At 38.8% G+C, this 15,364-nt stretch overlaps 2 protein-coding genes across 4 annotated transcripts; one reads left to right on the top strand and one right to left on the bottom strand.

Moving 5' to 3' along the window:
* Positions 1 to 1,858: 1,858 nt before the first annotated feature.
* Positions 1,859 to 7,173, bottom strand: LOC144705263 (aminopeptidase (DUF3754)). The gene is made up of 16 exons (XM_078577852.1): positions 6,765 to 7,173; positions 6,199 to 6,293; positions 5,991 to 6,104; positions 4,588 to 4,692; positions 4,440 to 4,511; positions 4,108 to 4,220; positions 3,900 to 4,028; positions 3,751 to 3,819; positions 3,283 to 3,370; positions 3,127 to 3,198; positions 2,956 to 3,056; positions 2,730 to 2,847; positions 2,466 to 2,525; positions 2,271 to 2,381; positions 2,072 to 2,188; positions 1,859 to 1,968 (listed from the first exon to the last, which is right to left on the bottom strand). Exons 1-15 carry the CDS (start codon positions 6,856 to 6,858, stop codon positions 2,078 to 2,080), a joined length of 1,452 nt encoding a protein of 483 aa, XP_078433978.1. The 5' UTR covers positions 6,859 to 7,173; the 3' UTR covers positions 1,859 to 1,968; positions 2,072 to 2,077.
* Positions 7,174 to 9,343: 2,170 nt separating this feature from the next.
* LOC144705261 (uncharacterized) lies at positions 9,344 to 14,204 on the top strand. 3 transcript variants are annotated; one of them, XM_078577850.1, is made up of 4 exons: positions 9,344 to 9,609; positions 10,367 to 10,585; positions 11,001 to 11,573; positions 11,688 to 14,204. In XM_078577850.1, exons 3-4 carry the CDS (start codon positions 11,036 to 11,038, stop codon positions 13,940 to 13,942), a joined length of 2,793 nt encoding a protein of 930 aa, XP_078433976.1. In that variant the 5' UTR covers positions 9,344 to 9,609; positions 10,367 to 10,585; positions 11,001 to 11,035; the 3' UTR covers positions 13,943 to 14,204. The 3 variants fall into 3 exon arrangements, with proteins under 3 accessions (XP_078433976.1, XP_078433974.1, XP_078433975.1); XM_078577848.1 differs by having other exon boundaries at positions 11,001 to 14,204; XM_078577849.1 differs by having other exon boundaries at positions 9,344 to 9,503; positions 11,001 to 14,204.
* Positions 14,205 to 15,364: the final 1,160 nt, after the last annotated feature.

The raw sequence follows: 15,364 nt of genomic DNA on the forward strand, positions 1-15,364 counted from the left end.
TATTGTTTGATAGTTAGGTATAATACCATTTAATTATTCATATGGATTAATTCAATGAACTCTTTCCTCTAAAGAGCACCTACTATTTGTCCTTAGTTCATACACAATAATAGCTACATGATTAGTCTTACTCATCATATGAGTGTGGACTAGATAGTGATACTATATCTAGATATGTTAATGTCCTTCACAAGCATTTATTAAAAGGAATATAGAACACATGTTCAAAGACTTGTGAATATATATATATATATATATATATATATATATATATATATATATATATATATATATATATATATATATATATATATATATATATATATTATTGTGATCTCATCAGAATTCACTTGGTCAGATTTTGTGTGTCCATGGACTTCATTACAAGCATCTCATGCGCATTATAATAAATAGATATATAAATGAACATTGAACACAATATAAAATGTGTGATTAAATCCCTAGCCACATATATTACAATCATATTAACCATCTTTCATCCTACCTATTCAATATTGTTTTTTATTTACAAAAAATATGATGGTGGGTACAACTGATTTGATAGTCGTTCTTGTAGACCCTCTGAGCCTTACCCTGGATGCCACCCACGAAGATATTTTTCATTTATTTTGATCAAAAATGGAGGAAATACTATTTAATAAGAGAGACTTCAGGAGCTTATACTATTTTTTGTTCCTGGGTATAGAATTTACCTCAAAAATTTTTGACTATGTATTTAATGCATTAACCAACACATACATATAGGCTATCTCACTACACATAAATTGGTCTTAGACAAGGTGTTATGATAACTCAAGTTTACACTTTAGATTCAAAGTGTTTTAAGCAAGAGTGATAATACAAATAATCAAACCATAAATTATCTCACATTTTTTTACTGGATTATATTAGTTTTTTTTATTTATTAGTTGTCCCCTCCATCTTTCCTACTCCAATCATTTCAATAAGATGTTTAGAATAGATTAGCGTACAAGCCTCATTGGACCCATCTTATGTATACACGATCCACATGTGAGCTTTCCCTTCTGTTTGGGTTTTGTTCCCTAATTTTCTTGTTTCTTACTCTCCACCAAATGATGTACTAAGCGTAGTAAGTAAGAGATATTGTGTACAGTGAGGAGGAGAGTGATCTTAGTATTATTAAAAGTATAAGGATTAGGTGAAAACTTGGATTGAAATAAGATCCTCATTTTAAATAACCTAATGCAATAACCCCTCTCAGATTTGGTCATCATATCCAGAAAGTTACTTCTGTTCAACGATGATCGTATGATTTCCAGTTTGAAAAAATGTCTGCAATTGAGATGGAAGATTTTACACATTTCACTGGAGGAACTAAAATGACAAGAATTCTCTCTCTCTCTCTCTCTCTCTCTCTCTCTCTCTCTCTCTCTCTCTCTCTGTCTCTCTCTCCGTCTCTCTCTCTCTGTCTCGCTCTGTCTCTCTGTCTCTCTCTCTGTCTCTGTCTCTCTCTCACTCTGTCTCTCTCTCTCACTCTGTCTCTCTCTCTCTCTCTCTCTCTCTCTCTCTCTGTCTCTCTCTCACTCTGTCTCTCTCTCTCTGTTTGTCTGTCTGTCTGTCTGTCTCTCTCTCTTATATATATATATATATATATATATCCATCTCCCTCGAATTATCTCTCTCACTCGATCTATCTCTATCTATCTATCTATCTGTCTGTCTTTCCCTCTCAATCTATCTATCTATCTTGTTCTCTCTTAATCTATCCATCTGTCTCTCTCTATTTATCTCTCTCTCTCTCTCCATATGTCTCTCTCTATCTGTCAATCTATCTACCTATCTCTCTCTCCTCCTCTCTACCAGAAACCTGACCATATTAGACTCAATGCAGACAAATCATAACATATCTTCAGAAAAATTCACACACCAAATTCGTTTTTTGCAAGGATAATTACAAGCAAATACTACCAACCTCCAGGAAATCACCTGCCCAAGAAAATAACCAGTAGTTGGCCTTCATTCCAGTTCTAGTAGCTTGATTAATAATGACAATTAAGCAAATGTATCAAGGATAGAAAGCTAATCTTGCCTTTGATCAAGAATGGGTAATATCTTGTTTTGCTTTCAGAACCAGCTCCTCGGTAGTCGTTCCAATGATTTCATTAGCTCTCTTCAAACCCACACAGTATATTCTTCCAATAGAATCCTGAGCCCAAGAGAGAGAGAAAAGGTACAAATGTTACTCAGAAAAAGTACGAGGACGAAGAAATTAAACCGTGTTTTCTTACCCGGCTAACTATCCCGAGTTTCTCCAGCTTTTGAACAGCGTCTACGACGTCGAAATCACACTCCTCTTGGAATTCTTCTCGGATGAGCTCCTCGCAACGATGATCAAGGTCCTGCGTGCTCGCCATACAACAAATGAGGAAATTTTTTTAAATGAAGGGTGAATTAAAATTATAATTTAGTTATAAGTAGCATGCCTGTATGGTAGCTTTTCCCTGCTCCATCAGAATGAAAAAGGAAAGTATAACTTCTTTGACCTGCAAAGTAGAGAGTTCACTGTCATTAGTTTCGCCGCAAGAAACACACTTTTGGTCTGAATATTTCTTTCCCTCTTTCTCCACGGAAACACAATTAACTAGATAATTCTCTAACCTTATATAGGGATATGAATTATAAGAAGAAATTAAAAGAAAAGCACGACGTTTAAGAGGAATGACATCATAATTTTTTTCGGTGCCTACTTCCTGCTGAATGACGTCATCACATAAATGCAACAGAGTGCCCCTGCCGCTGTCTAATTGCTTATCATACATCGACTGTGTGATGAGATTCTGATAAGTGGCCATGTTCTGCTGAAATCTGTCAAAAAATTTCAGATGAAACCAGAGTAGGAATTATTCAACCAATGAATAAAACTGCAAGAAGAAGATTAAATAAATACATAAATTAGGCGAGAGTGACGCTTACGTAAAATAGATTTTTGCGCAGTAGCCTATTAGACCAGTGAGAATTGCAATGACAACCCATACATCAGCTTTAGGCATCTCAAGTGAGCTGATTAGTGTGACCTAGAGAGAGATGATAAATCAGAGTTGGAATATTAAGCGAATAAAAACACTGTTTATCAAGAACACATACCATGCCGAGGACGACAGATACAAGAAATTTGACCCAGTCCATTGGAGTCAAACTAGGGTTCTTCTTCTCAGGCTGTAAGACATCATAAATGAATGAGTTAAAAATTAAAAACCTGGATGAAAAATATAGCATAAGATGATATGCGTAGACGCGAACCAGAACTAGTTCCATATCAGCCATAGGAATATTTTTGAAGTGCTTTATGTGGATTCCTCTCTCAACCTTGTTTTTTGTGCTGGCTCTCCTGCGATTCAGTTTTCAGAGTTAGAACGAAGATCTCTACAGCAAAGGCCTCTCATCATATCGATAATAATGTAAGAGACCTCTGATCAGGAGCAATCAACCCTTCACAAATTAAACCCTGAACCATAACCCATAGGCCCAAAACCTTAACCCCGAACCTTTCCCCTTAACACCTTACCTTAAACCATAAATCAATAACACCAAAATTTAATCCTAAACCCTAAACCTTAATGACCTAGACCCGAAAACATAGATACCTTAACCCTAAACTCTAAACCCAATTCTTAAACACTAAAGAATACACCCTAAAACATAAACCTGACATCGTGGACCATAAACCCTAAAGAAATGAGTGGGAGGCATAGGAGATTTCTCGCTGACCTATAAACCACAATCATCCGATCAAATGTAGGTTCTTGGATTGTAATCTTCGCTAACAAATTTTTCATGCTGCATGCACAGAAAAAAATAATGATATTAGCATCCCACATTCTATGGATCACTTTAATCCAATAAAGTACACCTGGAACCTCAGCTCATTCTCAAGCCGTTTCCGCTCTATGACCATGTCAGCATTATCAGCATCAGGCGTTATTCCATCGTTCTTCTTTGGATTTGTAGATACTCGACTTATTTTTCTGACAATAAATTTCTGTATCCTGCGTTCATGTTACAAAAAGATAAATTGAAGAATTTAAAACAAAGGATAAGAGTTTGTGGCAAGCATTCAACTGTTACCTGGTAACCCTAAGAAGATATGACCAAAGACGAGATATGATTATATCTAACTTTTCCATGATGAAGAAGTCTGTCGTTTCATCAATTCCAATGCCCCGACGAAATATAATATACTACCAGATTTCATGCAAAATAACATCATATGTCAGATGCCGGACAAATAAAATATTCTTAAAGCGCAGGATCTAGACTATAAAACAAGCACAACGTGAGGACACAAGAGATATAAAAACATATGAAATGTAATCGATTTCAAATAGGAATTTGATCATACTTTTATGTAAGCCTTCATCATATTTCGTCTCTATCTACACCAAAGTTTAGATGATTACCTTATCAGCGAATTCTGGAAGATTTTCATGACGATGCTTTGAGAAATAGCTTTGTAACAGCCTTCGGTCAAGCTGCATGAATCACTCATATTTACATACGAATTACTAAGAATAAATCAATAAACAATTAATTAGGTTGATTGAAAACCTTTGACTCGTCAACTTTGATTGGGAGGTTCAAAAGATACTGCCCTGACTGGGCGATATCAATCTCCTCATCCGTGACTATCTTGAAGTTACTTTTTTCCATCACCTGAAAATAGAAAAATAGAAATGTGAGTCCTATTGGCAGAAATACTCGTAACTGTCCTCAAGTAGATGGAATTGTCTTCATCCTTTTGGATACTTTTTTCTCAGAGCTCTTTCCAGACCATAAACGATATCAAATTATATGTTTAAAAATAAATTAAAAGAGGCAACGATGATATCAAAACCAAAGAGGACTAATTTGTTAATTTGTAGCAGTAGTGAATCATTTTCCTTTGCATCAACAATCTTCCCACCAAGCAAAGCAACAACAGGTAACAGATGACAGAAAATGATTAAAAGTTGTTGAAAAACACATCCTACTTTAAAATGAAAAGTAGAACCCTTGATATCAGCTATAGCTTTTCACACAGTTAGCAAGCGCTTGACTTCAACATGGTATCAGAGCCAGGTTGCAGGTTCAAATCCTAGAAGCAACAAACTGCACACTTGGGCCATAAATATGCCAGCGGCAGGTGTTGTGGGGGAGTGTTGAAGTACAACATTTTGATTAAAGACGAAAAGTAGAGCCCTTGCTATCAGCTATAGCTTTCAGCACAGCTGGTAAGAGCTTGAATCTAACAAAAATAAAAGCCAAAAATCCCTTCCATCAAAATCAAAATATTTTGAATGATATTTCAAGTGCTTATGACAGATGACAAAAATAATTCGAATGATGTTACAAGCACTTGAAATATTTTTGTTATAAGCCCATCTGTGACGAAATATCTGTAATAATCAAATGATCCAATTTAGGATTTTCTTTCTCTAGCATAAAACATTTTCCAAACAAGAAAAATAAAGGAAATAAATGATGCGAAGTGTTTTAAATTTCCATCAACAGATCACCAAACTGCAATGCAAAAGTGCATCATGCCAACTGCAAAACATATGAGGTAAATATTCTCAAGAAAATAACCTCCAGAAACCAAGTCAGACAAATGAAAATTAAAGTTACGATTGCCAACCAGTCAAATTGAGGGATGCGGCTAGAAGCAAGAATGATAAATCATATGGAACGTTAAAACCATATACCGTCTTTGGTAATCTAACACACCATTTTTTTATATCTCTCGTTCATAAATTTATAATTCAAAATATTGAATTATCGTCTGATTTTTTTATACTATTTAAACCAGGGATAAACACGTAAAGATTTCTCCGTGAATTGGAAAACAGTTGCTACAAATTTCTCCGTGAATTGGAAAACAGTTGCTACGATCTCTCTTCACAAGTGAGAGGACTAAAACAGATGAATCTATCAAAAAAACTTGTATTAAAGAGGAAAGATGAAACCTTACTGACCTGAAACAAGTAAGACAGAAAATTCTGTTCCAGGACGTCAACATCTTCTGGAGGTAGGTTCTGCTTATTTAGTTTCTTATCACCGTGAACAGGATCAAAGAGAGAGTATAATTGCTGCAATATTGTGCGAGTGTTACCTTCAAAAAATATCTGACATTGATCCAAGAAACAAACGTATGACAAGAACGAGGGAAGAAATCTGCCTTACCATCAGATCCTCGAATTGTAGAAGATACCAAGCACGGATCGTGTATTCAACTCTCTTGCAGAGTTTAAGGAACTCGTCTCTGTCAGCCCGGTGTTCTGTAGTCGATGTTCAAATAGTCAGTATTTAGTAAAATTTTTTCAGCAAAAAGTTCAATCTCATGGTCCTCAAACCACCATCATAATTTGACGAGCAAATGTATTACAACCCGAATTTTTAACCAGTGAAGCAATATTTTTTTCAAAACGAGTAAAAGAAAAATATGTTTTACGGAAGCAATAGAAAATATAACAGACGTGCGGAGGAATCGCAGTTCGGCAAGCAATTCGACGTAGAGTCCCGATTAAACAGCCGAATGACATTTAATATAACATAAACATTGTAATAATGATGAAAAGAACATGGAAATGAATGAAGCGAATCTCGAAGCCGACGCGAGAAGCTCCGCCCCAAAATCATCTGAAAAAATTTCGGGACTCCGAGGGAACAAGTTCACGAAAAACAAGAAATTTTGCGACACAGAGGATAAACGACAGCCAGAAAAAGAGAAAAATCCTGAACTGGCTTACCAATGAGTTCGGCCAGATGCATGATTAACTTAGGCTTCAAGATCGGCACCACGGACTCCCTCTCCATCCTAATCACGTCCTTCTCCTTCTCCATATTCGCCTCTCAATACAGAAAATGATCACCTGTTCCCCGTCGCCGAAATCCCCCACAATAGCGATTCGCGCGCAACCACCACACCTGATCTTGAGATTGAGATTGAGATTTGAGATTAAGATATGAGATTGAGATTGAGAGTGAGATTTGAGATTTGAAATTGATATTTGAGGTTGAGATTTGAGATTGAGATTTGAGATTTGAGATTTGAGATTGAGATTTGAGACGGAGATTCGAGTTTGAGATTGAGATTGAGATTGAGACTGGGATTGGGATTGAGACTGAGAGGCCTGAACGGTGGGATAAATTTCAAATAATCTAATCTCCGATTTCGGATCTTATAACGGCTCCTTCTCTTCGACAGTTGAGTTCGGGTTGTCGGGTCGGGCCTGGACAGTGTGTCCGACCCGTTGGGAGACCAGTCTGACGGCTGGGATTATCCGGTGGGCCCACAGTAAGATATCCGGTGGGCCCGTATCCATCCAGCCTGTCATAGCCCAAGCTCATGTGGCAACTTTTGACCCTCCAACCTCTTTGTAGGATTGGAGTAGGGAACGGCAGCCGTCATCCGTCACGTCGCGGTGACGGCAATGTGACGGATGATGTGACGGTGACGGTGACGATAGTAGGGGCCCGTGACGGTGGCGGCGACGGTGACGGATGACTAGCTGGGCGTGACGGTGACGCAACGGTGACAGGGGGCTCGGACTAGTGACGTGACGGGACGACCGTCACGGATGACGGCCGTGACGAATTTTTGGAAACAACCAAAAAAGCTTTAAAATCGTTAGATTTAAGCTTTTTGATGGCTGAGATTTCGCCACGTGGTGTTGCTAACTCGATTTCTTGGCATTTTGCAGAAAAGTCAGTACATTAATTCACTCGCGCAAAAGGAAGCATGGTTTTTTCCCGTCACAAGTGACGGTGACGCCGTCTGGTGACGGGTACGTGACGGGGACACCGCAAACCATGACGGTGACGCTACCGTGACGGATTTTTCCAAAAACTTTGGACGTGTGATGGGATGGTGACGTGAAGAAACTTTCGTCACGTCACCGTCCATCACAGATCGTCATCCGTCCCGTCACGTCCCGGACGTGCCGTTCCCTATATTGGAGGACAGATGATGTATCCTTGTCAGTCTCATTCCATCGTTAGTCATCAGTCATTCATCGTCTTGCGATTGATAGATCTGGACAACAGGGGAGAGAGAGGTGGTCACGCGATCTGTTGGATACATGTGACTGTCGCTGCAGGACTGAACGTACTGATGGCATAAGGATGGATGGATCAGTATGAAACATGGACCAATGAACTGATGAGTGAATTGATGACTGTAGAGTCGCCGCCTGACCGTGTAATTGTCGTTCGTCATTCACTGCTGACTCATCTGAGCCTTTTTTTTTATTGAAAGATAAACAGAAACCGTGGTGGATAATTCTACTTAGTCGAATTGACCAATTTACCCCGGAAGTTATTCCCCAAGTGGAAAAGCGAATACGGGACGGAACCCATTGTCACTCGGGTATACTTGGGTTGGGTGCACGACTGCCTCAGCGGACTGATGATGGAATGGAAACGATGACGAATGATGGATGGAAGGCGATGTGGATGAAACCTGGACCAATGAACTAATGCGTGAATTGATGGCCGTTGAGTCCCGTCCCGACCGTCCGTAACTGTCATTCGTCATCCACTGCTGACTAATCAGGGCAATAAAAAGCAAATTTTTAGACCCTACTTTTAGAAAAAAATTAAGCAGAAACCATAGTGGGTCCAAACTGCTTTCTACTTAGTGGAATTTACCATTTTACCCATGAAGTTATTCCCCACGTGGGAAGGCAAGTAGGGGACAGAGTCTATCATCACGTCGGTAAACTCGCGCTCGGTCTATGCCCCCCCCCCCCTGTGGAAAGCCAAACAGATTGGGGGCCTCCCACCACGGGAGCCAGGATCCAGCACATAGTTTCTCTTGGGAATTGACTTATGTACCCTTTGTAATTTACTTAATTGACTAATTTACCCTTTTGTAATTTAATTATTCGACTATTTCACCATCTGTAATTTATTTAATTGACTATTTTACCCTCTGCAAATTATTTAATTGACTACTAACCTTATGTAAATTACTTAATTGACTAATTTTTCCCTTTTTGTAATTTACTTAATTGACTATTTCACCGTCTGTATTTTATTTAATTGACCATTTTACCCTCTGGAAATTATTTAATTGACTACTAACCTTATGTAACTTACTTAATTGACTAATTTACCCTTTTGTGATTTACTTAATTGACTAATTTACCCTATGTAATTTACTTAATTGACCAATTTACCCTCTGTAATTTACATAATTGACTAATTTACCCTCTCTAATTAACTTAATAGTCTAATGTACCCTTGGTAATTTTATTAATTGACTAATTTACCCTTTAGAATATTCTTTATTTTTCAGGTGGGGAGGGGTGGAGGGGCCGTCCGCGAAAGCAGAGAAATTTCTGCTTTCGGCGGTATCAGCCGGACACGTCGCGATCTGGGCTCCTCGCCAACTCGACGATCTTCCTTTAGAAGGAAACATCTTCAGATTTGCCACCATCTTCGGTTCTTCGTCCTCAAATCTACGTTTTTTCGAGGGAGAAATCACGGTGATCCGTCGTGACTTTGTTTACTTTTGATCGTCACGTTCTGTTTGGAAAGAGAACGAGTTGGTCTTCCTCTGATCTTCGTCAGTAGTATTCCATCGTTCGAAAGGTCTCTTTTTTCTTGACTACATCGTTGTTCATCTTTTTTTGATCCAGAGGCAGTTCGTTACTGTGTGATAACTTGTTGTAGTTTTAGGTTCTCTTTTCGGAAGTTTCTGGTTACTCGATCGCGTGTTTTGTAGTTCATTGGAACGTGCGTCAGTTTGAGACCATGAACTCGTACATATCATCGTTACAATCGGAGATGTAATTTTCGAATTGCGAATGATTTGTAGCAATCAGAGATGTACATGTCATTGTTTCTAGTGTTCATCTCTCCGTCAGGATTTTCTTGATTTTTAGTTCGAAAGTTCTTGTGTTCGTTTTGTTTCCCGTTTTCCCGACTGCACTGTAGATCGTTCTCATTTGATTCATAAACTGAACTTCTTCGTGCGAAGTAAGCTGAGTAGCAGTAGACGCATTTGGATACTGATTTCTTCGTTTTATTCATCTCATCTACTTCGGATGGGAAAGGTTGTCGATCGCTCATGTGATTTTCGTCGATGAGCAATATTTCAAGTTCGTCCGATGATTCTGATGAGGATATTTGCTAGAGTCATGAATATGAACTAGTTCTATCTAGTTCCCCGATCGCCACCAAACTTGGGGACGTGTAGACGTGGGTCGTTGGTTTTGTAGTATTTTCTTCATTCAATCATGTTTTTATTTATCAAAAGACCCGTTTATGAGAAAAAATCATCTATTATCATATTTATCTTAGCCTAGTTATGTTGAAATTTCTCTCAATTCCAATTTTCATTTTGCAGAAGTGGGTAAGGGTGACGTTTTCACCACAAAAAGAATCAACTGCCTCTGGCTCTTCGACCCAGCTTTGTCCTGCGGATAAATCTTGGTTCAAAATTTTAAGAAAAAAGTATTCATATACACAGCATTTTGCATAGTTTCTGTTCCATTCCTGGAGTTTGACACTGTCCGCTGCATAATTGAATCCCATCGAAAAGCCGTCCCCACTTATGAGTAAGAAGGTATTGAAAACTGATAGTAACGTCTATTTATAGTTTCCACATCATTTCTGTGTATATTTATAATTTTCAAATTTATTCAGAGGTAAGAATAGGTTATCATCTATTCATGTTTATATAATAAAAATATCAGCTAATAAAGAGAAACTCTGGAACCCGACCATCTTCCCATTTATTTTTCATGTTTTATTGTGGGTGGGATTACTAAACTTTGACATCCTGGCTGTTCGATTTCTCCGTTTCTTCAGCTGTAATGAAGATAAACTTTCTTTGTCACATTTCGCCTGAACCTATCGTTTAGAACTTAAATTTCTGTAAGATATCCGAGGAGAAGATTTTTATTTATTTCAGGCATTCAATTTTCTCTATATGGACTTTATTTTTCTCAACACTGACTCATTCAAATTTTTTTGGGTAGATCTAAAAGTTAAAGATCGTTCAAGAAAAAGAATTATGGCTGTCGGGTCAAAGGAAGTCAGAACTTATATTTGGAAGTTCCTGGTGGTTTCACTGGTAAACATCAGCAGATCAGTGTATGAACACCCGTTTTATGTGGGGTTGTCCTTCTTCGTTATTTTCCTGAACAGATTTCTACCCTTTCTACTGCAATTATTGGTATCTACCACGCCCGTTTTCATCTGCTGTGGTCTTCTTCTTGGAATTCTTCTGTGTTATGGCCAACCAAGTACGCCCAGAATGGAGCATAAGACTGTACACCGTTCCCCTTCAGCATTAAACGATACTGCTGATAACATAATATTGATGGAAAAAGGTGCCAAAAATACAACAGGAAAAGAACAAGAATCTTCTATTAACGTTCATCATGCTTCCAGACGACCATTTCTGTTAGAACCTGATGAAGCAGGAGAAAGACACCAGCCAGATCTCATCAGTTTGGTCTCACTCTCTGAGGCAGATATGAGAGAGCCCTTGATAAACATTGGAGGATCCATCAAAAGGTCACTAGTAGAAGAAATGTCAAAATCAACAGGTATCATTCATCAAGGTTTAGAAATTCCGGGATCCTCATCTGTTCCTTCTGTTGATTTGTCCTGGAGACTCGTCGATAATCATGATGCATCCGATTCTGACTCTGATTGTGCAGAGAACTCATCTCCAGATGCTTCAGTGACTGATGTCATTCCAATGCTGGACGAACTCCACCCGCTTTTAGATTCTGAAAGTATTCATCTTGCAAATACCTCTGTGAATATTGTCCACTCTAACTGTGCGAGTGATTTAGAAGATGAAGGCAGTGGAGATGAAAGGGTCGAAAATGCAGAGGATAGCGCTGATGAGGAAGAAAAGGAGGAGGGGGGTGATGGAGCTGAGCTGGCAGTGAAATGGACAGAGGATGATGAGAAGAATGTAATGGTTCTTGGAACTTCTGAACTGGAAAGGAATCAGAGGCTGGAGAAACTAATTGCCAAGAGAAGAGCCTGGAGAAATAAAATTGAAGCAGAAAGAAATTTGATAGACCTTGACGGTGGGGAAATCGCCTCGACCTCTGGTGGGCTTTCCCACTTTCAAGCCCAAATTCCGTCAATTTCAATCGCAAGGCAGAATCCATTTGATCTTCCTTATGACTCCAAAGAAGCTTTTGGCTTGCATTCAGTTCCGGGGTCAGCACCGTCTGTTCTTCTGCCTCGACAGAATCCTTTTGACTCACCTCCACATCCAGCTGATGAAGGGAACATGTTTTCTGGTTTCTCTCTCAATCAGCAATCTGGTATTCATCAAAGAGAGCAGCTTTTCCGGAGGCATGAAAGTTTTGCACATGTAACCCCCTTTTCTGCAGACATTAAGTTCAGACCATATTTCGTTAGTGAGAGGATGACTCCAGACGACACAAGTTTTGCTCACCTGCAGAGGCTGACGAGCGACAAGACTGATTCTGAAGTGAGCTCCAGTGAAGAGGAATCTGACTCAAAATCTTCCGTCTCTGATCAGGATTTCGAGGATGAAAACCAGGAAACTAAACTTCAATTTGTCTCAGAAACCAAAACCTCTGGAGCAGATCAAATTTCATCTGACAGAGCAGATTTAGTCAGTTCTGTCTCCGATCAGGATTCCGAGAATAAACACCAGGAGACTAAACTTCAATTTGTCTCAGAAACCAAAACCTCTGGAGCAGATCAAATTTCATCTGACAGAGCAGATTCAGTCGGTTCTGTCTCCGACAAGGATTCAGAGAATGAACACCAGGAAACTAAACTTCAGTTTGCCTCAGAGACCAAAACCTCTGATGGAGGAGATCGAATTTCATCTGACAGAACAGATTCAGTCGGTTCTGTCTCCGATCAGGATTCCGAGAAGGAACACCAGGAAACTGAACTTCAGTTTGTCTCAGAGACCAAAACCATTGATGGAAGAGATCAAATTTCATCTGACGGAGCGGATTCAGCCAGTTCTGTCTCCGATCAGGATTCCGAGAAGGAACACCAGGAAACTGAAGTTCAGTTTGTCTCAGAGACCAAAACCTTTGATGGAAGAGATCAAATTTCATCTGACGGAGCGGATTCAGCCAGTTCTTCCCAGAGAGAAATGGATTTATCTGAACGTTTGGATCTTCATGCTTCTGCCAATGACTTTATTGGACTTGAAGATCAAATCCAAGAAGACAAAGATTCTTGCTCAAAGGTCTCAGAGGGGCCTACCACAAATGATCTTATTCTTCAAACAGAAATCGACTCCTCCCGGAATTCAACTTTTTCTTTTAGATCGGTGATCGCGGATGCTGATGTTGTAGCTGAATCTCTTTCTGTTGAGCCTGTTTATGACCTGAGTCCATCAGCAGTAGAAAAATCTCTGGCGCAGGTCGAAGAGGGATTTACAAAAGTGAACATCCTACTGACTTCATTAAGTTCAACTGAAGACGTTCCATCTGATAAAAAAATCATGGGAGAACTGATCAAAGAGGGTGTATCTCACATCTCTTCTGTAGAGGAAAATGAATCAAAATCAACGCAGGATGGTATCACTCATTTTGTGTTTTCAGAAATAATTAAGGATGAGTCCAGACTCTCAGAATCTCAAAAAACAGAAGAAGCAGTTCCAGAATCTCAGAAAATACAAGTGAGTCAATCGACTGGGAGTTCAACAGTTCAAGCAACATTTCATGAGAGTCCTCCAGAATCTTTTCTCAAGAGTTTATCCTCTACAGCGAGCGACCATCCTGAAAATTATGCGCAAGAACACGAGTTTAAAAGTATATCAAGCACAGTCATGAGTAATGTGTCTGCCCATCATGCCCTTTTGGAGCAGTCAGCAGTTATTCGCAAGGATACTCCCAGAAAGCACAGTCCTGATCGCTCAGATCTTGAATCAGATTCAAGCTCTAGCTCCAGTGATTCAAACTGAAAAAAATTAAAAAGGAAACCAAAGTTAGAAAAAGAAATTGTGCATAGTTTGTCATGGCGTGGTATTATTTTTAAACCCTCGTCTGGTATTCGGCCGTTCCTTGCAGTCAGAAGCGAAGTCTTCTGCTCTTTGCTCGAGAGCCACTGGGTACATTTTTTTTATTTCATTTATCTGTTATTCTTTTCTTTGTTTGATTTGGAAAATATGAATTATTTTGGACGATGCTTGAACAGAGATTATTCTCAGTTATCATTTAATTGTATCAATGGTTTGATGTAGTTTACCTCCCATTTCTCTATTCCAATGACAGGCATGTCTGGTAAAGACAAAAAGTAATATGAGGAGGACTTTCTCTTCAAACTTTATTTGATGCTTGGAGATTTATATGGTTACATATCTGGCCTTAATTGTCATCGTTATAATACCCCATTACGAGGATTTCCCTTATCTAGCCTTATAAGGATATGTAAAAGAACAAGATATAACGAAACAACGGCTAAATATTTTTCCAAAAATTAACTTTTCCTGAAAGTTTGCCTTAGTTTTCTTTCATGATTTTCTTCTATCTTAACTTATTTTGACTTCAAGCAGCCTGCAAGTTACTCTGGAATCTGTAATAACCAAAATATCAAACCAACAAATCAATCAAAAACTCCAGAAAAAATATGAATTTTTAAAGGCTTTAAATGTTCGTCGTGATCCTGCGCCAAAATATAAACAACTAGGTTCTTAAAATCATAATGATGTCAGCTTCCTCCCCCATCCCCCCCTCTCTACCATGAGTCCTATAAACCTCTTGATAATCATCATGATCAATTATATGCAAGGATATTGCAATTGCAGCTTTATGGAATGGAGAGAGAAAATCCAAGAATATGATAATCTGCTAGGGAAAGTATTGGCTGAAATCCCTCATGTATTGAGAGGTTTTGAACTGATTTTGGGGTGACACATCACGTTGAGAATCAACAGTCGTGAGCCTTTAGCCATCTGATGAGGTGTTGGGAAGACTCTAGCTCATATGAATGACATCCTCTCTTGTTCTAAGGTATAAATATCTCGTGTTGTCACCTGTAGATATATATCTGATTAATCTAATATTTAAATCAGATACATATCTACAGGTAACAGCACGTGATATGCCAAAGACAAGTGTTACCAAAGCCCATTGATTAATACTCTCATTTATTTTAGTGGCCCATAGGCACGTGGTAAAAAGTGATTGAAGGAATCAGTCATCCAGTACCCTGGGTACAGATCTCAAGGACTTCCCAATGCATGATTGCACTTATTTCTACACTCATACCTGAGATTGTGGCCTTCGGTAGCCAATCATCGTTTCCAATACAAATGATAAGAGTTAATCGACGGCCCAAAATCACCCAATTTCCGGACACAGTAAAGGACTTCATGGGCTTATCA

The sequence above is a fragment of the Wolffia australiana genome, chromosome 7 (assembly GCF_029677425.1).
Source record: "Wolffia australiana isolate 7733 chromosome 7, ASM2967742v1".
In the NCBI taxonomy this organism is placed as follows: domain Eukaryota; kingdom Viridiplantae; phylum Streptophyta; class Magnoliopsida; order Alismatales; family Araceae; genus Wolffia; species Wolffia australiana.

What these genes read in the sequence shown, in the direction of transcription:
- LOC144705263 (XM_078577852.1), bottom strand. Translation starts at nt 6,858, where the DNA reads ATGGAGAAGGAGAAGGACGTGATTAGGATGGAGAGGGAGTCCGTGGTG. An exon ending in CTGATATGGAACTAGTTCTG is followed by an intron (nt 3,199 to 3,282) that starts GTTCGCGTCTAC and finishes GATGTCTTACAG; the next exon opens with CCTGAGAAGAAGAACCCTAG. An exon ending in TATCTGTCGTCCTCGGCATG is followed by an intron (nt 3,057 to 3,126) that starts GTATGTGTTCTT and finishes ATCTCTCTCTAG; the next exon opens with GTCACACTAATCAGCTCACT.
- LOC144705261 (XM_078577848.1), top strand. Translation starts at nt 11,036, where the DNA reads ATGGCTGTCGGGTCAAAGGAAGTCAGAACTTATATTTGGAAGTTCCTG.